The 21,698-nt window shown below is 36.7% G+C and overlaps 2 protein-coding genes across 8 annotated transcripts in view; one reads left to right on the top strand and one right to left on the bottom strand.

Moving 5' to 3' along the window:
- Positions 1-920: 920 nt before the first annotated feature.
- LOC306885469 (carnitine O-palmitoyltransferase 1, liver isoform-like) lies at positions 921-17,191 on the bottom strand. Of its 6 annotated transcripts, none has more exons than XM_079442008.1 (20): positions 16,800-16,908; positions 15,722-15,883; positions 15,493-15,635; positions 14,469-14,640; positions 14,268-14,372; positions 14,066-14,103; positions 13,661-13,798; positions 12,872-12,949; positions 12,596-12,703; positions 11,670-11,754; positions 6,907-7,102; positions 6,488-6,676; positions 6,238-6,343; positions 5,801-5,917; positions 5,507-5,671; positions 5,277-5,408; positions 3,659-3,811; positions 3,285-3,398; positions 3,095-3,187; positions 921-1,839 (listed from the first exon to the last, which is right to left on the bottom strand). In XM_079442008.1, exons 4-20 carry the CDS (start codon positions 14,473-14,475, stop codon positions 1,753-1,755), a joined length of 1,911 nt encoding a protein of 636 aa, XP_079298134.1. In that variant the 5' UTR covers positions 14,476-14,640; positions 15,493-15,635; positions 15,722-15,883; positions 16,800-16,908; the 3' UTR covers positions 921-1,752. The 6 variants fall into 6 exon arrangements, with proteins under 6 accessions (XP_079298134.1, XP_079298133.1, XP_079298135.1 ...); XM_079442007.1 differs by having other exon boundaries at positions 16,514-16,856; XM_079442009.1 differs by lacking the exon at positions 16,800-16,908 and adding an exon at positions 16,275-16,310.
- A 23-nt stretch (positions 17,192-17,214) lies between these two features.
- The window catches only part of LOC306842504 (lactadherin-like), a 14,920-nt gene continuing 10,436 nt past the window's right edge, over positions 17,215-21,698 (top strand). Inside the window, exons 1-3 of one of the 2 annotated variants that reach the window (XM_079373421.1) lie at positions 17,215-17,388; positions 18,749-18,874; positions 20,276-20,407. In XM_079373421.1, coding sequence (XP_079229547.1) covers positions 17,310-17,388; positions 18,749-18,874; positions 20,276-20,407 — 337 coding nt within the window. In that variant the 5' untranslated portion in view covers positions 17,215-17,309. The remainder of the gene's footprint in view (positions 17,389-18,748; positions 18,875-20,275; positions 20,408-21,698) is intronic. The other variant, XR_013781773.1, reaches the window with a different exon arrangement.

The following is a 21,698-nucleotide window of genomic DNA, read 5'->3' as shown; positions in this document are numbered from 1 at the left end:
GAAATAGGACTAGAAGCAACGTTACAGTGAAGTATTTGAAAAATAACTTTTTTAAACAGAATGCATTCTTTATGTTCTAGAGATGATTGGCACAATTTCACAAGTACAGCTTTGAACTGTCAAATACTGTAAAGCTATGCTGTTTTTGCACTTTTACATTGAGTACTTGGCCCCACTTCTTTAACTATTATGTATATTTAAGAAATACTGCATGCAAATATGTATGTAATTCATTTGTAATTACACTGTTGACCCTGTCCCTTTAATCTACCCATACCACAAAACCTGTCCTTAACCTTACCTGTATCCCATCTCAAAAGCAGCAAAAGCATAAACACTTTAAGAACATTGTACCAAACAATATTTTAGTAGGTTGTAGTAAAAGACACCTGATATAAAGTGGGAACGAACAATTAAATGAGTAGTTATAGTGCACAGCATTCATTAGAGACACTGTTCCAAAGTTTCGCTGATTTTTTTAAAAGAGGAATACTTTTTAGAGGAAAGGTAAAGGCTTAACCACATTTCTCTCTATGTTTTAGGATGATGTTAGACTTCTTACACAGGAACACAGTTCAATTTATGCAGCCGACTGCTTTAATAGGTCAATGACTGGACTCTTGAAGAAACACCACAATGATGCATCCAGCTTTGACAATATCAGTGGAAAATAGGTAATGCAATGAAATAGCAATAACATTCTAATGTAAAAGTTAATTATGTTTTTATGTTAAGATTTCCCAGAGTCTCTCTTTAGTGAAGCCTCTAGGGAAAGGGAAGTGGTGTGTGGCCAAGTATGGTGACCCATACTCTATATTTATGAGAATAATCTTATCAGAAAATTGTCTGTATGAAACTATCTTAACAAAAATGTCCACACTATATTATTACGGACCAGACATGAATAACAGTTCACATTATATATATTATTATATTATGTTTAATGCTTCTTCTCAATTTCCAAATAAATGTACATGTACTTTGAGAGGACACTCATTAACATTATCATGAGTACAAAATAAATACATGACATTTTTCCTAGAATTTGAATCATTTCTTGACAATGATTTCCAAAATGATTACAGTATATAACACTCAAAATGGAACATAAAAAATGGAAGGAAATGAAATTAAACCAAATAAAAATAAATGTACAATTAATGTGATAAAGCCTCTGATAAGCATTAACACACCCCACATTAAAACGTGGTGACCTTTCAATGCTGAATCAACACGATATCAACCCATAAAATCATGTTAGAGAGCAAAATCCAAAATAAACGAGTGCACACTTGGGGAATTCAGAAACTTGTCATCTGTTTAATCTCATCTTTCTTCATTACTGAATACTAAATTCGATAAACTTGCTTGATTTGTAAGCTCAACAATTCAGCCAAGCGATTATTATGCTCCTTGACATCTTATCAAGAGAATGTCATCTATTAAAGTATCTATGAATCTGTACATCTCAGTAAAACATACTGAAAGAAAAGAAAGAAGTCTTGGTAACAAAATGCAGTTTTACTTTAGGTCATCTTCACTGAATTGTTCAGTTAAGACATATGTTAAGGCACCAGCATATATAACGACAGAATGAGATTCTCACACTCCCTACCTACTTCTCCCCTTCATACGCTGCATCTCACAGACGCATGCAAACAAACAAGACGACACAAGCAAAAAAATTAAAATAAATTTTTTTAAAAAGTAAAGCTTCTCTCAACACTTCTCATAATCCTTTCACCAATCAAATCACTCTAGGTTCTTTTTGTCAAGCTGAAACAGATTCAGCATATCAAGCATTGCTTGCCTGATATTGTTTCCAAAGCGATGAGAGTCCTGAAGAAAGACAAGATGAAAACAAAAATTTAAATATAAATCACCAAGCATTGAAGAACAACACTAGCCATGTATTATTCCAAAAGAATGGAATATTGCGTAAATTATTTGAGAATAAAGCACAGTTTCCATCTCATGTGTTCAAGTAATCATATCGCCACGTCCTGGGAAACTGGCGCAAAGCATCAATAATAAAAATGGAAGTCACTGTGGCTCTTTTTCCTAAGTAATAATTACACGCGCCTCAGAGTGTGCAGATGAAACAATGCAAATGCTGTCATGCTATCTTGCGTTAACAGGCAGATGCCGGATGTTTGGGAATGCAGTCGTGTGTAGATCTGGGAGGTAATTATAGCAAATCATTTTGATTAAAAATTTGGCTCAGGCATTTCAGAATGTCTTAACACTGAAGTGTGCAATGTGATTGGTCCACTGGTTAGTCCAGTTTTCCAATCAAATGATCTGTCACATAGTTTTTTGTTGGAATTTATTCTGTAAATGTGTTTCCATCAGAATTTATGTGCATGCCTTCTTATTGGATAAATTAATCGATCTCAGTTTATGCGCTTTTTAAAATCTTATGTGCATTTTGACATTTCCACCCATTTTTTTTTTTTTAAGTGATACCCCAAATTTCACATTCCATTGGATGAAACATGAAACATACACTATATTGCCAAAAGTATTGGGTCACCCTCTTCTAATGAACAGGTTTGACTACTTTAGTCATTTCTATGAGTACAAATCTTAATGTTTAAGCATATAATGATTTTCTAGGGAATTGTGTGTTTCTAATTTTATTGCAACAGTTTGGACAGAACCCTTTTCTAGTCTAACATGACAGTGCCTCTGTGTATAAGGCAAGGTTCAAACAGAAATGATTGATTCAGTCAGTGTAGAAGAACTTGACTGGTCCGCATAAAGCAAAGTCCTAATCCCAGCTGAACTCCTCTGGTGTGACTTTAAATGCAGACCTTGAGCCAAAAACTCATCACCAAACACCAATGACTTGTATATGGGTTCAGTCATTTTAGACACTTTCAAAACTGTTGCAACAGAGATGGAAATACAGTTTTTAAATACATGAATTATGCTTCCATCTATGTTGCCACAGTTTTGGAAGTGCCTTCTTCTGTTCTAAAGAAGGGGGTGTCCCGATACTTTTGTCCATATAGTGTATCTACTGTCACTGAGAATGAAAAAGGAGCAGCATTTTCTGTAGTTTGACTGATTCTCTGGTTGTGTGTGTTCTCACCGTCTCTGGACTGGAACGCTTGGAAGAGATGTGGAAATTGATGAGTTTTTCGCCTAAAATCACATAGGCCACACCATAACCGTCATCTGCAACCTACCACAGTTTAAAAAAAAAAAAAAACGGGTTAAATTCAATCCTTTCACCAAACCATTTTAATATTACCAGATCATGAAATCTTTGGAGGACTCACCGGTCCAAAGCCTCCTCCAGTGGTTACATACTCTGGGTGATTCACCAGATCAAACAGCTCTCCCTGCTGAAAAGGAGTCTGACTTGTGGAGAGTTTCCAAGGCTCTGACAACACCTGAAGAGACAGGAAGTGGGAAGTTTTGTATTCAAATGAATTTTGTTAAAGAATATATGCTACATTACTCCTAAGCAAGGCAAATGCACTCATGTCTCATGTCATGCACTCAAAGGCAGAAATGTCCTTTATCATTCATTTGTCATAATAATAATAATAATAATAATCAGGACACTGTTAATTCTCATGAGGTATGGTTTTTCAGAGTATATTCTTATATTACTATATTCTATATTTTTCATTTAAATGCTAAAACCTACCTCTTGGAGGAATGGGGAGTCCTGTCCAAGGTACTTAGACACTACGTAGAGGCAAAAGAGATGGCGGTCAATGCCCTGACCAGTCATTGCCAGTCTATACATCTGCTGGTGTTTCTCAGCGGCCTTGGTTAGTAAAAAAAGCTTCTCTTCTCTCTACAAAACAAGATCAGAAGACTAATTTTCAATAATGGCAGCAGTAGTTGCAGCCAGTGTTGGAGAAAGTTACTTTTATAAGTAATGCATTAGTAATACATAAATAAGAAACTTATTACGTTACTTAGTTATTCTTTATACAATGTAATAGATTGTTACTTTTGCGTTTCTTTTTTTCACCTAAGCTGGGCTTGCTTATTTGTTTTTAATATTAGTTTTTTAGGTGCCTCTGCACCTCATTCCTAATTTCTCTCAACACGGGGACAGGAGAGGTGTCAGTGAATAAATGGGAAAACAGAGTAACTTGCATAAGTGCTTTGTGCCGCTCTGTATTGGAGCCTTTCGTATTATACTTTTACGCAATGAAAGATTATTAATAGTCTTTCTTGTTCTGTCCTATCTATCATATGTTGCTGCCTTCATTACTGTGCTATAGATTTAAAAGAAATGCCTTTTAATTTTATAGTATATATTTATATATAAATGCATTTGCTTGTTTTTTCATGAATGTATTTTACAACAATACAAAGAGCAACATGTGCCATTTTACCAGATTTAGTCCTACACATTCACTTTTATTTGTAATTAAAAATGTTTCACTAGGTTTTATAAAATTATTGTGCACCCGTGTTTTTTCAAGAGTATCTTTTGCTGCTGAATTATCCACCAACCTAATTTATAATAGTATTTTTCTCATAGATTATGATTATATATTTTTCATTAAAATTATTTCTCATAGATTATGATTATATATTTTTTCATTTGTTATTTTTCATTAAAATTAAGTTATCTTCACACACAAAAGAGTGACGACCAGGTCAACACAGAGAAGTAAAGAAATTCTACATCGATTTAAAAAAAATTTAGGGATCGGATCGGTTCAGAAAAAATGGTATCGTTGCATCCCTACCGACCAGTGCTTGTGGTGTTCGGCCAATCACAATGCACTGTGCCAGTTGGCCAATCAGAGCAGACTGCGCTTGTCGGAAGGAGGGACTTTGTAGAAAATGACGAGAGAGGTGGGGCATAGAGAAACTGCAATAATGTACAGTATTTGAAAAATAATGTGTTTTTTGAACATTAAAGCATGTCAACATATTCTGTTACACCAAGTACACAAAATAATGATCTTTAAAATAGCATCATATGACCCCTTTAAGCTATTTTTCCCACAACATTTGTGAATGTAAAAAGAGCATTAGGTAATATATGAACTGAAGTTTTAAAAACATTTGTTAGCATTCAAATCATTTGTAGATTTTTAAAAAGTGCACAAGTGTATTTTAGAACATTATATAATGTTTGTTAATGATTTATTAATGAAAGTGTTAATGCCTAGTCAAAGAAAATACGGTCTTGGATTTGGAATCCCAGTCCAGTCTTTTCTAGTCTCAAGTACTACAACATTGGTACATATTGATTCGCCCTCCCCTGCGGGTTTTAAGGGTTGTTTTTGGCATGGTACCGTTTTGTTGCTGATCATGGCACGGACAAAAGCACAGGATTCCATGGTACAGGAGCGCACAGTTTCAGTACGGCCTTCTCTGAATAAACGTGTCATGGATGCCTCATAAGTCAAGCAGAACTTTCCTTTGTCCTGTACAATGAAAAAACACTGACATCATTTCACCTTTTCAAGTGAACGATAAGCAAGCATGTTTTGCTACATTTCAGATGTTCAGTGATAAAGTTCACCCTATAATGGGCCAGCTGCAGTGCAAACTGGATGAAGGCATCAGGACTGATCTTGCACTTCTTGATCAGGCCTTTCCCAAAGTCACTGAAGGGGATGATGTGCGAGTCCACGTCATCAGCCAAAACCACGGCCACAGACAGAGAGTTGGCAATCATAGTTAGGCACTGCAATGGAATACAAAACACAATAGAGAGCACGTAAAACAAACCTCAATTCCTTTCTTAGCCATTCAAGCAAGATGAGAAAAATAGAGCTATTATCAGCATTTTTACTACTAAATGTATCACATTGACCTCCGGTGGGATATTCCACTGGAGTCTCTGAGGTCCAGGAAGATTAGGGTGAAGTTCTCCTTTACAGTGGCCATCTGCCATGTAGCCCAGCTTAACAGGGTCCATCGAGAGCACTTGCTTTATGAAAAATGGCATCATAATTTACATTAGCAGCAGATTAACATTTTTATCAGTCAGCCATTACTCTAGTCCTCAGTGTCACATGATCCTTCAGAAATTACTCCAATATGGTGATTTGTAATTTAACTTATTATAAATGAAAACAGTTTTCTTTTCAGGACAGTTTGATGAACGGAAAGTTTAAAGGAACATTTATTTAATGTAATCAATATAATCTATTTAATTGCTTCATAAATAATAAAGTCCTTTTAAAAAAAAAAGAAATATATCTTACTGACCCCAGACTTCTGAATGGTAGTGTATGTGTGCATGTGTACCTCCCAGAGGTGGCCAACTACAGGAGCATCGGCCCAGCTATGTTCTGCATTAAGGCCCATGGTTCCATTCTTGAAGACAATTAAGTTTATGGACTTATCAAACCACCTAAGGGAAAAATTACCATTTAAAATGTACATGTTGTATAAAAGCTACTCTGAAGTACAGTACTGGTACCTAGAGAATCACAAAAACCCTTTCAAAGGGGAATGGAAGGAGGTGGTCTCTTTTAACCTATGGTTTCTTCCTCACCTGTCATAACACTTCCCATGGAGCAGCGATTTAGCGTAACGGTCCAGGGTCTCCACAGGATTTGCTGGATCATAGCGCTGCTCTGTGTCATCCAGTGTAACAAAGAAAGCGGCTTTCTCCACAGCATCCAAAGACTTCTTGTTCCTGCCGTGTCTGAGGTAGGCATTACGGGCACAGGCCCAAGGCACTCTGAAAAAAAATAAAAAAATAAAATAGGATACAGACAAGCTTTTACTCTATATAAAATAGTTTTGACTGTGCAAAAAAAAGATGGTGACAAATATTAGTTAAGCAGAAAGAAAAAAGAATCTAAATTCAGACTGACATCCCACTGAAACTTTACAGTGGTTACAAGAGATCAGACAAATGAATGACAGGAAAGCGGTAGCGACTCCTGCTGTCGGGTGTGTTGTGAATACCTGTCCCCTGCGGTGAGGGCGGCGAGGGTTTCCTCTCCAGGTTGTGGCTCTGAGGTGTCAGCCAGAATCCTCTCCATCTGTTGCTCTATCTCCCGTGGCAACAGTAGCCGCCCATCATAAAACATACATACTTTAAAGTAACGGCCTCGGTGATACACCACAATATGCCTGCTGTCAGACATGTGCTGAACTGTGTCTACAGTCAGGTGGAGGGAGGGAGGGAGGAAAGAAAAAGAGAAAGACAGACACATGTAAGCAACTATATAAAATGCTACATTTTTACATTAAGGTATTCAATGCTTAAGATATTAAATGTGGTATAAAATGTATACACACACACACAACCTTTCAAATGTCTGGGGTCATTAAATTGAAAATTAATTTGAACGTGACAGTAAAGATTATATAATTATACAAAATATTTATATTTCAAATAAATGCTGTTACTTTGAACTTTCTAATCAAAAAATCCTGAAAAAAAGGAAAGTATCACAGTTTCCACAAAAAATATTAAGCACAACTGTTTTTAACATAAGGTAATAATTGGTAGTAATAATAATGTTTTTTTGAGCAAATCAGCATATTTAAATGATTTCTGAAGAATCATGTGATGAAGATTGGAGTAATGTCTACTAAAAATGCAGCTGTCAACACAGGAATAAATTAAATTTTAAACTATATTATAATTAACACAGAACACAATATTTCTGTTTTACTATATTTTTGCTGAAATAAATGCTGCCTGGGTGATCATAAGAGACTTCTTTTAAAAACATTAATTAAACATTAATCTTTTTGATCCCAAACGTTTGAACAGTATCAAAGACTAGAAATACGAAGATGGTTCACTCCTATACTTATGAATGTGAATATGAGAAGGGTCTGGCTGCAGACTTGCACTTGCACTCTCTGACTTGCATTCTCTGACACTTGCGTTTCCACGAGTGATGTCGCTTGCAGTCTTTTTTATTTTGTTCTATTTATTGATTATTTTTTTGTTTGAATCTCTCAACATTTTACAACAGTAGTCAGGTGAAGACAAGAAAAAATAAACTAAATTACAATGTCACTTGCAGTCTCCGCTACCTGCGACGTCTCTAACATTCGACATGAATCGTGTGCGTTGCCAATGGAGACAAGACGCTGTGGTGGTTAAACGATTAAAATGAATTTAGTACAATAACGAACAGGGTCCTGCAAGTCATCTGTAGGAGAAAAAAAAAGGACCCGCAAATCTGTGGCTACAGAACAGCAGAATGTGAACGCAGTGCACAAAGTTTCTCGTTAAGCGTTTTCCTCCCACAGAAAAAATAAAAAAGACTGCAAGCGACGTCACTCGCGGAAACGCAAGTGTCAGAGAGTGCAAGTGTCAGAGAGTGCAAGTGAGCCAGACCCTATTGAATATGGCGGGATAGTCCTGCCTTCTAAATGAAAGAGCCAATCGTTGATTGGTACAGTCATTGTGTCACTTCAACGGCCGTTAGAAGCTCCGGTTCCCACAGAAAGCAGAGGCTGGACCAGCCGATGCGCATGCACAGTCATAAGCGCATTGGAACTACGCATGCGCATTGGCTGAAAAATAAGCTTTTTAAATGCTATTTGAGCATAAGAAACAACATTCATGGGGCAGTTAATTTCAGATTTTGTTGCTGATTTGAAATATGTAATTTAATCGCGAGTTCAGCGAGCAGTTTGGAGAACAGACTTTCCTTGAAAGGGACTCTTGACAGTATATAAAACATTTATACATGTAAAAAATAAAACAAATAGGGTGCAACTGATCAAGGGAGGAACTAATCTGAAAGTTTGTAATTTCAGCATCATTAGATTCAAAATTTGAAAATGGGTTTCCAGAACACATCTTACACGGTCAACTAAACAGATAGTCCTACTGTTTACACTTTTTCCACCCTGGGAAATCAACCTACAAATGACTTGTATAACTACTAGGGGTGTAACGGTTCAAATTACTCACGGTTCAGTTTGTAATCACAGTTTTGATTTTGGTATGGTTCAGTATGTGCTGTTTATGAAAAAAAACTATATTGTCAAATAAAAATAAGGTAAATAAAGACAAATCATCTAACTACAAGTAACAGCACAAATAAATACAATAGAGCAAAGATACAAATAAAACAAACAGTTGTTTTTTTAGGTAGGTTCAACATTAGTTTTTAGGTACAGAAATTGAATAAAGTAATCAAATGTAAACTAACATTGCATATTTGACTTTATAAATTAAAGATTAATCTTTATTAAAGATAGAAAAGCTATTCAATTAAGAGAAGTGAGTGATTTCCTTGTTTTTGTTGTTTGATTAAAATGAAAAAAGTGCTGTCATTTTAAGACAATGCATGGATCCAGTACACTGATAACGTATGTTTAACCGACTATGTCTGAGGATACTCACCAAAACAGGCCTTTTGAAATATTTTTTTTTTGTGTGAATGTCCATTTAAGCACAAGACTTGAAAGAAAACGTAATACAGGTACATCTCAAAAAATTAGAATATCGTGAAAAAGTTTTGAAGTTTTTTTCTTGTAACTTATTTCAAAAAGTGAAACTTTCATATATTTTAGATTCAATACATGTAAAGTAAAACATTTCAAACGTTTTTTGTTTTGTTTTAATTTTGATGATTAGAGCTTACAGCTCATGAAAGTCAAAAATCTGTATCTCTAAATATTAAAATATTTACATTTGAGTTTCAATAAATGACCATCCCTACAGTATAAATTCCGGGTATCTCTTGTTCTTTGAAACCACAATAATGAGGAAGAAGCTGACTTTGCAATGATCCAGAAGACAATCATTGACAGCCTCCACAAAGAGGGTAAGTCACAGAGGGTCATTACTGAAAGGGGTGCTGTATCAAAGCATATTAAATGCAAAGTTGACTGGAAGGAAGAATTTGGTTAGGAAAAGTTGCACAAGCAACAGGGACGACATAAGCTTGAGAATACTGTCAAGCAAAGCTGATTCAAACACTTGGGAGAGCTTCACAAGGAGTGGACTGAAGCTGGAGTCAGTGCATCAAGAGTCACCACGCTCCGATGTCTTCAGGAAAAGGGCTACCAAGCCACTTCTGAAACAGAGACAACGTCAGAAGCGTCTTACCTGGGCTGTGGAGAAAAAGAACTGGACTGTTGCTCAGTGGTCCAAAGTCCTCTTTTCAGATGAAAGTAAATTTTGCATTTCATTTGGAAATCAAGGTCCCAGAGTCTGGAGGAAGAGTGGAGAGGCACAGAATCCATGTTGCTTGAAGTCCAGTGTGAAGTTTCCACAGTCAGTGTTGATTTGGGCTGCCATGTCATCTGCTGGTGTTGGTCCACTGTGTTTTCTGAAGTCCACAGTCAACGCAGCCATCTACCAGGAAATTTTAGAGCACTTCATGCTTCCTTCTGCTGACAAGCTTTATGGAGATGCTGATTTCATTTTCCAGCAGGACTTGGCACCTGCCCATACTGCCAAAGGAACCAAAAGCTGGTTCAATGACCATGGTGCTACTGTGCTTGATTGGCCAGCAAACTCGCCTGACCTGAACCCCATAGAGAATCTAGGGGGTATTGTCAAGAGGAAGATGAGAGACACCAGACCCAACAATGCAGATGACCTGAAGGCCGCTATCAAAGCAACCTGGGCTTCCATTACACCTGAGCAGTGCCACAAACTGATCACCTCCATGTCACGCCACATTGATGCAGTAATTCATGCAAAAGGAGGCCCAACCAAGTATTGAGCATAGAAATGAACATACTTTTCAGAAGACTGACATTTCTGTTTAAAATATCCTTTTTTATTGATCTTATGTAATGAATTTTGGGTTTTCATTATCTGAAAGCCTTAATCATAAAAATTTCAAGAAATAAAGGCTTGAAATATTTCACGCTATGTGTAATGAATCTATATAATATATGGGTTTCACTTTCTGAAATGAGTGACACAAAATATTGACCTTTTTCACGATATGAATTTTTTTTTAGATGTACCTGTATTTGTGCTCATTCTGAGACAGGGGTTTGTGCGCTTCAGATGAGCGCAAGTTCTCATTTGTGTCTTGTGGCTCTTGAATATTTAAACTGGCAAGACTTAAATGAGTTTAGTGTAAACACAGATAGCAAAGTGCCCTGTTCAGGTCTCAACTGCGCACGTGCGCTATCAACACCCGGGTAATGATGGCGTAAATGACTGGCCATATTCGAGCATATGGCAATAGCATTGAACGAAGCATTTTTTTTTTTGTTCATCGCTGTTGTTGTAATGTATTGAGAAGCAAGAATTGCAGAGTTCAGCTAATATGTTTCTGTCGATGTATGTCTGCTTTACATACATAAAGCATATTACAGATGCGTTGTCAGATTTAAGTTGAACCGCGGCTCAAGTGCATGCCGAACCGTAGGTGGAGAACAATAAGGTTTGATTTTCTACCGAGAACCGTAACATCCCTAATAACTACTGAACTGTCTCTCTCAGTAGTTATTAGGGATGAATGCAGATCTGTGACGCGAAAGGTTTGTTTTCGTCAACTAAAAACGTAGTATGGCAAATTACACTTGTAACCTAATATATTACGCAACAACAATATACTTCCAAAATAACTAATCCATGCCTTTGGAGCATTTCCATCAGCAATCATAAGCTTGTTATCAGTCCCAGTTGCAGATTGAATTGTACGCAAAGGAAAGTGGGATTGGAAATACTATAACTTGAATTTGGCACAAAGACAAATTTTCTGCGAAAAAACTGTGTCAGTGTTCAGTACCTGTTTCTATGCCTGGGATACGACTGGTGTTGAACATGCGCTCATATTGGGATGAGCACATAGGGATGGTGTTTTGAAGCATAAACTGTGAAGCAGAGAGGAAGAGGTCATATAAAAGACTGAGGGAGGAACTGATGATAAACAACGCTAACAGATGAGAAAAGGGACACAAATCACTAATTGACGCTCTAGAGAACTAGGCAATCATTAGGATATAAGAAGACTGACTGAGGTCCTAGTCAGAAAAATTATGTTATGTAAAATAAATGGAAGGAAATGGAATGAACAGAGAGGAACTTTAAGCAGCACAGCCCTGTGTCACCAGCTGGTCACTGTAAAGTCGTTACGTTACTGTGAATAAGAACAAACTGTCAATGGAACTGCCAATGAACAAATACAATAACATGTCTATTATATACTCCTAATCAAAATTAACTGATGACACATGACCAGTGGAGTAGGCAGAAGTTAGTTTATGGTGCACAGACTGGCTACTCTTACCCGTCTCCTGGCCTGGGATGCGGCATGTATTAAATAGCCGCTCCCACTGGGCAGAACAGGTGGAACACTGTTCATTAGTGCAAAAAGCTGCACCATTTTGACCATATGATCAGGAGGCATGAAATATAGAAACATTCACAGAAATAAATAAAGAGCTCAATCTCTTTAGTAACTGGTCTAAGGTTAGTCAAGGCAAATAATTTATTTGTAATAGAGGGCAGTTATTACAAATTGTTATAGTATAAGTGATTACAATGTTGAGACATTTAAAGTCTAAACTTTTTAAACTTCTTTGTTATGAGACAAAATGGTAAAGAGACTCACAAATCTACCGCTTTACTTATAAAAACAAGCTGATTAAAACAAATGATTAAACTATTTATTTTATTGTAAAGATGCAGTAGAAATATGGTAGCTTGTCTAACCGGCTTGATTTGAGCCCGGTCCAGCTTCCTCCTGTAAAGCATGATTGCATGAATGGCGTTGCCGGCTCTTGCTGCTTGCAGATGTGTGGGAAAGGCGTAAAGAAAGTCCTGTTCAGAGGAAAAAGGTTTCAGAAACCAAGAACGCATGTATAATCTAATTGAGACCAAACAAAAATATGATCTAGTCAAACTCTGCATACTGCAACAAAGTATGCAGCTAAAATGATCTAGCAGACTATAATTTATCTGGTAGTATACTGCATCTTGTGTATTTACCATTACATAATAGTTGCTGTTAACCATGATTGGCCCACGACCTCTCAAGTAGATATATTCTTCCCACCAGTCACTGACCTGAAACACACAGTGACACAAACTCAGAGGTGAAAAGGATAAAACAGTCACAGAGTCACTCCCGTTAAACGGTAAATTTCCAGGATCCCATCATGTACAGTGGGTCCCCTGGACTGAAGATGAAAACCAATGCTTACAGTGTCCTTGTTACATGTACTTACTATAGCAATAACAGTAAATTATGCATAATTACATGCAACTAACCCAAGACCAAACCCTATTTCTAACCCTAACCCTATTATTTTTTGTGGAAGCCACAATAATTTTTTTCAGGATTCTTTAAATATAGAAAGTTCAAAAGAACACCATTTATTTGAAAAATATATTTGTAACAATGAAAATGTCTTTACTGACACTTTTGATCAATTTAATGCATCTCGGCTACAAAAAAAAAAAATACTGACCTCAGGCTTTTGAATGGTAGTGTGGATAAAATAATAAGCTTGCCGTTTTAAAGATGGAAAATGTAAATATATATATACTGTATATAAATATATTGTATTATATATTATAATATAGCTGTGAATTAGAATTAAAAAAAAAAAGAATTATTTTGTAAATATTTATCAAACTGTGCCAAAAGGCAAGTAGTTTGCATCCTTTTGATGCATGAAGGAGAAAATATAACACAACATAATGCAAGAAGTTAAACTCCTGCTGCAGTTCCTCATTAAAAGGTCATTGATATGTTGAGAAATGTGTTTTACTTACATAATTGGTGGCCCACCAAGACTTCAGCTTGAGGTACCACTGAAGTTTTGGTCCAAGTTTCCTCTCAAAATCAAGTGCAAGGCTCTGCATTCTTTGGTGTTCCTCGACGCTCAGCAGCGGTTGAACTGACTCAAGATACTACAGGTTCAACATTTAAAAAAAAAAAAAAGAAAGAAAAGAAAGCGCAGCTAAAATTCACACCTAAAAGCAACATCTCACTGCCAGGGCGGTCAACAAATTTGTATTAACTTAAATCCAAGCATATTCATAATGAATGCCAGCAACTGATCATGATGCTTTATTAGGTTAAATCAAAACTAAGCTAGTTTTGTTCTTCTAGTACCGTTCTGAACAGCGTGCATGTTTTAGTAAGTTAACTCACTTCATCCACGCTGTGCAACCTACCTCCAAAACCAGAAGATAATCACCTGAGCAAGTTAACTCTGAAAACAAGTGACCAAAATTCACATTGAAAAACTAAATGGAGTGCAGCTGTTCCTGGCTTACCAATCTGACATTTATATAACTGAATAAAACATCTCAAATAAAAACAATATTAAATTGAAGAAGAGTTTTGATCTGGTTGCTGTAAAGATGAATAACTTACTCTTTTCATGGTGTCCTTCACAGATGGCACAGGTAAATGAGGGAGAGAGTTCTGGAAGCTGTATAGCATTGGTGTTTGCATGCCAGAAAAAATCTTCACTAGAATCTGCAACGTCAGAGAACAAACAGAAGAGTTCAAAACAACCAAAAATGGATTAGTGAGCATAAACTGTTCCAGAAAACAGTTTTCACAAATACATACCAGCCATAATTTAATTTTCCAGGTAATTTTGCCATGGGTAGCAAATATCCAGCCGTGCCAGGACAGCAAACCCTTCAGGACAGTCCTCATGCTGAATATGATGGCAATCCACAGACCCGTGCCCACCATGACACCCCCAACTAACATCTGCTTTTGTGTAGACATGTACCTACTGCAAAAAGAGAAGCATAAAGGCCTGGAATACACAACACAAACAGGATAAAACACTAGGCATCATAAACTTGCCGACTTTGTAATTGGTTCCAGAGAAAAACTGTGCTAAGAATCACACACTACCAGACCTGCAACTCATCCAAACACTGCTTACTTGCTAAATTGTCTCAAAATATTAAAAGTGTTTGATATACCCCACCTCGATGGAATCGTACACTACTTCCGAATATGCCTACTTCCTACATAGTAGGAATATATCATAATAATGCCTATATAATAATACTACACACCAGGTGGATAAACAGTATGTGACAGGTCTTTCAAAACTGCAAGTTTACATATCACAATTCTGACTTTTTAGTGTTTTCTTTTGCGTGTCATAATAGACTTGCATTTCTCAGAAATAGCCAGAACTGCCATTCTGACTTTTTCTCAGAATTTCAAGTTCAGATCTCACAACTCTGACTTTTTCTCACAACTATGAGTTTATATCTCGCAATTCTGACATAACTCATAACTCAATTATGTAAGCTGACAATTCTGAAATTATTTAGAGGTGGAAACAAGCTTCCATAGAGTTCACAGTATTCAGTAGGTGAAAGGTACCTGATATACTGAATTGAGTATATGTTGTACATGCAATTTTTTGAGAAATCTGTTGACTCCAACTACCCAAAATCTACAGATTGCCTGTGACTCATGCAAACTGGGGTAAAAATCTGTACTAAAGTAGTGTAGTGTATTCAGAGATGTCTTACCTCTGATACACACAAATATATTTTAAAACATCATTCCACAGGCACTTTATTGCATTATGAAATAAAATACAGCACAAATAAACCAGACATACCTTACTGGGACATGTCTGCCAAGTTTGATGAGCAGGCCTAAGGAAGGGTCCACTTTTAAATAATGAGCTCTTCCCAAGTACCCTGCCAACACCAGCATGAACCCTGGTGCACTCCCTGGGTAAACACCATTCAAAATCCCATTCTGTGGCAACAATGAAAAATCATATTAATTCTACAAATTATCTTGAAAAGGTAGGTAACACTTCCACGGAAAATGTATCCTAGTACCTTAAAGCGAATGAATTTCTTCTTCCAGGAGTGAATACCGGAGAGGTAGACCTGCCGAAGGGCCTCGTGACTGAGCTGAAGGTCAATGCCATCAGGGCCAACAGTGAACTGAAAGGCCACAGCCTGATGAGCTTCTGCCATACTGGATCACCGCTAACAATTCTGTGAAAGAACAACATTCTTCAATACAAGACACAAGAGGTGACTAGCTTAAAGTAATACAAATGACTGTAACATACTGTTTACTAAAATCTTATATGCTAAGACATGCTTTTTTTTTTTTTAGCTGTTAATAAATTACCATCCAATGACTAACCAACACTTAATATTTGACAAGCAAGCACATAACTCTAAGTTTCTGACTCATAGTGAAGTCATTAATATTTCTAAACCGAACATGGCTGAAGCCTTCACATCATTGGTTGACCCATTCAAGTTCATTTTCAAATCACACCGGCTTATTACATATTAAGTAGACTATTTCGATCTTAGAGAGCTTTTAAAAACAACTAACTATCTATCTAGAAAGATGCAGATACCGATGCATACAGACCTGATGATGTGGCCGCCTTTTCCTACCTAGGTTATCAAACACAACTAAATCACGTGACTTAATACAGGCAAAGAGACATTAATTGTAACGTTAAACGACTCGCAAACACCTTAGAATCTGTCTCTGCTGAATACAAATCCTATCTGGATTTATCTACATGTGGGTGTTTACTCAGTGAGCTATATCTAACCCGGTGGACTGTTATTTATCTCTGTCAAACTGTCATATCCCAGACTTACCGTCTTTTGATTATTTATTCTCCCGGCCAGACCTGTGAACTCGATCAAATTAACTGTACAATCGGACATGCACTCGATTATATGGCTCGATGAATCCAGTTCAGGACTGCAACGTTTATCTTGCTAGATTTTTCCCGTCTGTTTCTTTAACAACAGAGCGCTAGACAATATAGCCCGCCCACTCTCCTAGACACATATGGCTAACACGCTGCACTTACAAAATTGTATAACATTTTGAAACTGCGTGCAAACGTTTTTATTTAAACATGAAATTAATATCAGATACCTTTTTATTATTAAAGATTAGGGTTTGACCTTCGTCATCCAAATGCCGGAAGTAACCAATCGGAGCACATAAAAGGATTACTGCTTCACCGCGTGCCCAACACGGAAGTGAAGGCTGAGTGGACCTTCTGCGTGCTCTATAATTTTCTTTACGATGAGAAACAAAGCATGTTCGTTTACTAATAGGATTACTGAAGTGGCCGATATTCGAAGATTTTTAATGTAATCGAAATTGATAACCCAAAAATTATGCATAGTGCAGTGCAGATACTTTTCCGTTAAACGCAACACTCGGAAAACACGTTTAGTTTGACCATTTTTTTTTTATAGCGCAGGCATTTGTAGTGTGACAAAGTCACGTGACTGAAACCCATGGATAACAGCTCTTGAAATAGCCGTGCACGTGAACAGTGCGCGCGCCCTGTGCTGCTCCAGGTTTAGGATGACGTCAGGAGACCTAGCGGTAAGAAAACGCTCCGGGACTGTAGAAACAGGACAGTAGAGTACCAATATGAAGACCAGGGGGCTCACTCGGTCCTGTAGAATAGTTTTTGTCAGCTTAGTCATTTGCAGCATTTGTACTGTGAATGGTGAGTAACATCTTAAATTCTAAAGAGTCTTTCCCTGATGCTCTTTTTCCAGCTGAACCTTCCTGAAAGTATTGGGTGTCACTGCTTCACTGTAAAATAGTTTGAGGATTTGACTTTTTTTTTTTTTTTTTTTTTTTTTTTTACTTTTGGCAATAGTGTGGTCATCTTTTTATCTGTTATATATAATACAGAAAACATGAGGAAATGATACTGCAAGTGTTACAATATTTAAATAGTGAATGTTTCTTATTGTGGGAAGGAGTTTATTTGTGGTTAATGAACATTTCACATATTTGTACTTCATCTTTTTCCCTCTGTCTAGTTTAGACCCTCTTTCACAAAAGGCACTTGTATTGTTAAGATAGCATACTGTTAGCAGTGTTGTTTTTTTATTTTTTTAAAGAACTTTTGTAAAAAAAAAAAAAAAAAATCATACTACAGAAGTATAATTTCTCTTTATTTGTCTTGTTCATTGTATCTTATTTATTCTATCCAAATAATTATATTATCGTGTTAAATGGAATATATGGCTTTAATTTAGGGTGGATCTCGATAAGTGTTAACCGTCTGAATGAGATGTCCAGTCCATTGTGAGGACAGAACAAATCCAATCCACTGCAGGGAGGTAGAAAGAGATTTGCACTCCACTGGATAGTATGACTCACAACTACAGAATTTTGGAAAGTACATTTTCTGTATAGGAAAGTTCCTTTAGTTTCTTGCTCAAGCATAGTCAAAGAACCCCGTCTTAACCTCTACATCTAATCTTAATGAGCTCAGAGGGTAAACATGACACAAATCTCCCATCTTTTCAGGAAGCACATTGTGTAATGGTTCACTCATCTTAGAAACGTGTGCCCAAGAGCATTTTATGTTCTTACGTTCTGTTCATGCCTTTTCTATCATGTTGGTCAGCCAGAATGAAGCGCAATGAATGCTGATGCTCCCCAAACAAAACATGAACAGCATTTAATTAGGTGAATGTTTTATTATTTGGCATTTATCTGATTGCTTTGGAGATATTTTGTGCATACCATACACATACTGATAACACAATATAAGCTTTTTTTCATGTCCACTTATCTAGAAATATAATAGAACCTTTCCTACCTTTGAAAAGTATACATCTGCATTTGAAAGTTAACCATGTGCATTGGCTATGCTGCTCACATCTCTTATCTTTTGTACTCTCCTGATCCTGTTGAGAAGTGTGAAAAGCGTTTTTTCCCTTTTACTCCTTTGTATCTCTTGAAGCTTAATATGCAGGACCACTCCGTCTGTTGCCGAATTATAAAATAAGATCTAATTCCAGTCTAATCTTTGTAATTCCATTCACTCCTGTTTATGTGTGTCTCTGTAGGAGATTACTGCAAGGTGAACCTGTGTCATAATGGAGGGACGTGTGTGACTGGCATTGGAGAAGATCCCTTCTTCTGCATCTGTGCCGAAGGATTTGCTGGAGATACGTGCAATGCCACTGAGAATGGTCAGAAATGTTGTTTGTCTGAATTTTAATGCTCATTTGAATTTCAGATTAGGTTTATATAGATCACCATGTTCCCTGTGGAAAGCCTTACTGCTCTTTCATAGCTTACTTAATGAGGTTCTCAGTTGCTTAATTTGATTATCAACTTTGTCTCTAGCATAGAAATTGGGAAATGGTTTAAATTTTGTGATTTGTGTTCTTTGATTTTCGATTGCAGATTTTGGTGTCTTGGCAACAGTTTTAAACCTTGTTAAGATTTTTTTTTCTGAAACAAAGAGACACATACAGAGTTCTGGCATGAAACTCTAGATGGCGCAGTCCGATAGGTCTAACTCAATCTGACCTAATGATCATCATTATCACATGGCACAACTGATTGGTTCTCTCCTGTATCGGTAGCCAATGAGCTCGCTCCTCAACATTCAAATATATGACTAGTGCTTGTTGTAGCAGTTTGTAGCGTTGTTTAGAACCCTCACCTTCCCCAGCTCCACCTATATAGATCTGCTACGAGGTGATTCATGTATGCTATAGGTGGTTATTTCATACATGTTGTATTTGCAGCAGCAGTATTTCTTACATGCTCACAGCAGCATGTTGTGGATGTATTTCAGCAGCAGCGTAGCAGATCTATCCGCCAAGACCAAATACATTAGCATTGTCATGTACATTACCATGCCAATCCCTCCGAGAGCTGTCATGACAGAAATCATATTACTCCTTTCTTTAGAAGAAAAATATGAGACATGGGGATCTCATTGCTGTCTAGGAAGACCAATTCAAATCTCAAGTAGGCTGAGTTCCAGAATAAAATCACTGAGCGTGCTTCTGAAATTAGTGAGGGTGTTCTAGCCTTAATGCACATCTATTATGATATCACTGTCACTCGTAGCAATTATGAGAGTAAATCCTGTATTTATATGCGAATGTTATATTATAGTTATATCGTCTAGAAAGTGTGCAGAGTGCTCCCTTTATAATCACTAAAAAGCTGACACTCATCTTATTTCACTGTGATCTCACAAAGAGTTCCATTATAATTAATGAAGCTCCCTCCACTTATTTACAGCAGGTTAACACTTTGTTATGAGTTGATTCGTGAGCATGCATAACTCGGCACTGAACAAAAACGTTGTCATTTTGTGCAGGATTCTACTTTAAAAAAGTCAACAGATATGTCTATGATTAGCTACATTACTCATCTCTGCAAAAACATGTTGTAAATAGAAACCTTTGAAGCAAACACAAAGATGCACTGTTTAGCCAATACGACGGTGATCTTGCTTTTGTTTGACTCTGCTTAGCACTTTCTAGCACCTATGGAACCGATTTTTTTTCTTTCCTATGGGTTTGTCCATTTGTGAATCTCACATCAGAACTGTTAACTGTTTTTCACTGCAGGTCCTTGTAATCCAAACCCATGTAAAAACGATGGCACGTGTGAGGTGATCTCTAACTCCAGAAGAGGAGATGTTTTTAATGAGTATGTGTGCAAATGCCAACCTGGGTTCGAAGGTGCACACTGCCATATCAGTAAGTTTTGTACCTCTTATTTCAGATTTACATCAGATCTGTTGCACTAATTAAAACTAAACGATGACCAGCCAAAGAGTTTAGAGGGACATTTGTATAAAAAAAGAAAACTTCAATTTGAACAAAACTGATGCATTGAGCCTTTTTCATAAAAAGTAGAAGAACAAATGTCTGTGTAAATACACAATGATACCAGTTCTTTGTCACATTTTATTAAAACCAACAACTTGCACTCAAAATGATTGAGATTCATCTGTGCCCAGTTATGAAATACGTTGAGACCCTATGACGCAGTTGGTGGATAATTCATGTTAAAACTTTTCTCCTATATGACAAATCTTCTTGTGGCTGCAGGCCTACAGAAGAGAGAGTAGATTTCAATTACTGCGTGCCGTTTCATTTGTTCCACTTTGTTTCATTGATCTCATGCTTCCAAATATACTGGATATACAATGGCACTGGTGTAAACATCAGACACACCCAGGATGTTGAGCAGGCAGTGGTGGTTAAAGAGAGCTGTAACCATAGTGAGTTTTAAATAGGCTTTGTTCAAATTTTCCAGTCCACACAAGTTCCTTTCCATGTATGATTTAACTCTCTGCTGCCTGAGGTCCTCTATAGTGGACACATCTATTAAAGCCATTTTAACCTTTCAAATTATTGCAAAGGATCCATACTCGTTATTCTATATAAATAAGTGTGTTCATTCCATGTTGGAATTATGTAATTACAAGATTCTGACTTGCGTTAAAACCGACCATGGCAACGTCATGTGGAAATGTTCAAAAATAGCAGCAGCATTAACAGTGAAATGTAGTTAAGTAGTGATTTCATGATATTTCTGTTTAGAATTGCTATAATTGACTGTTGTTAATATTTTAATGGAAGATTTTTCTGAAACTAAAGACATACAATGCAATTTAATGTAGCTAGCACAGAGTTAAAGGAAGCTAAACCCACTATACGTTTATTTATAAAGTATTTGCATAATGACTCTTACTTGTTGTCACAGTATTTTACAGTGTTGCCATAGAAATGCATAATTCATAGTCCGAGAACTCGAGGACAGCTCTGAGTAGAATGTCCGGGGTGTCATCTAGTAATTATGACATGGTGTGAACACAGCAACTGCCCTCTTTATATGGCATTGTGGTTTTTATTTATGACAAATTCAAAACGGCTGATGAAAGTGGTGATTCACCACACTCTGAACTCCTCTAATACTAAATTGCAGTGGACCAATGCATAATACATATTTTTGTAAAACTAAAAAGGATATTAGGAATATTTA

This window comes from Barbus barbus (genome assembly GCF_936440315.1).
Source record: "Barbus barbus genome assembly, chromosome: 1".
NCBI classification, from domain to species: Eukaryota; Metazoa; Chordata; class Actinopteri; order Cypriniformes; family Cyprinidae; genus Barbus; species Barbus barbus.
Note: the sequence above shows the minus strand (reverse complement) of the source record. Positions and strands in the feature narration are given on the sequence as shown.

Excerpts from the sequence above, each read along its gene's own strand:
- LOC306885469 (XM_079442004.1), bottom strand. The coding sequence starts at position 15,862 with ATGGCAGAAGCTCATCAGGCTGTGGCCTTTCAGTTCACTGTTGGCCCT. Across the intron at positions 14,373-14,468 it reads GGAAAATTAAATTATGGCTG|ATTCTAGTGAAGATTTTTTC; the intron begins GTATGTATTTGT and ends CTGACGTTGCAG. Across the intron at positions 6,677-6,906 it reads GCCCTCACCGCAGGGGACAG|AGTGCCTTGGGCCTGTGCCC; the intron begins GTATTCACAACA and ends ATTTTTTTTCAG.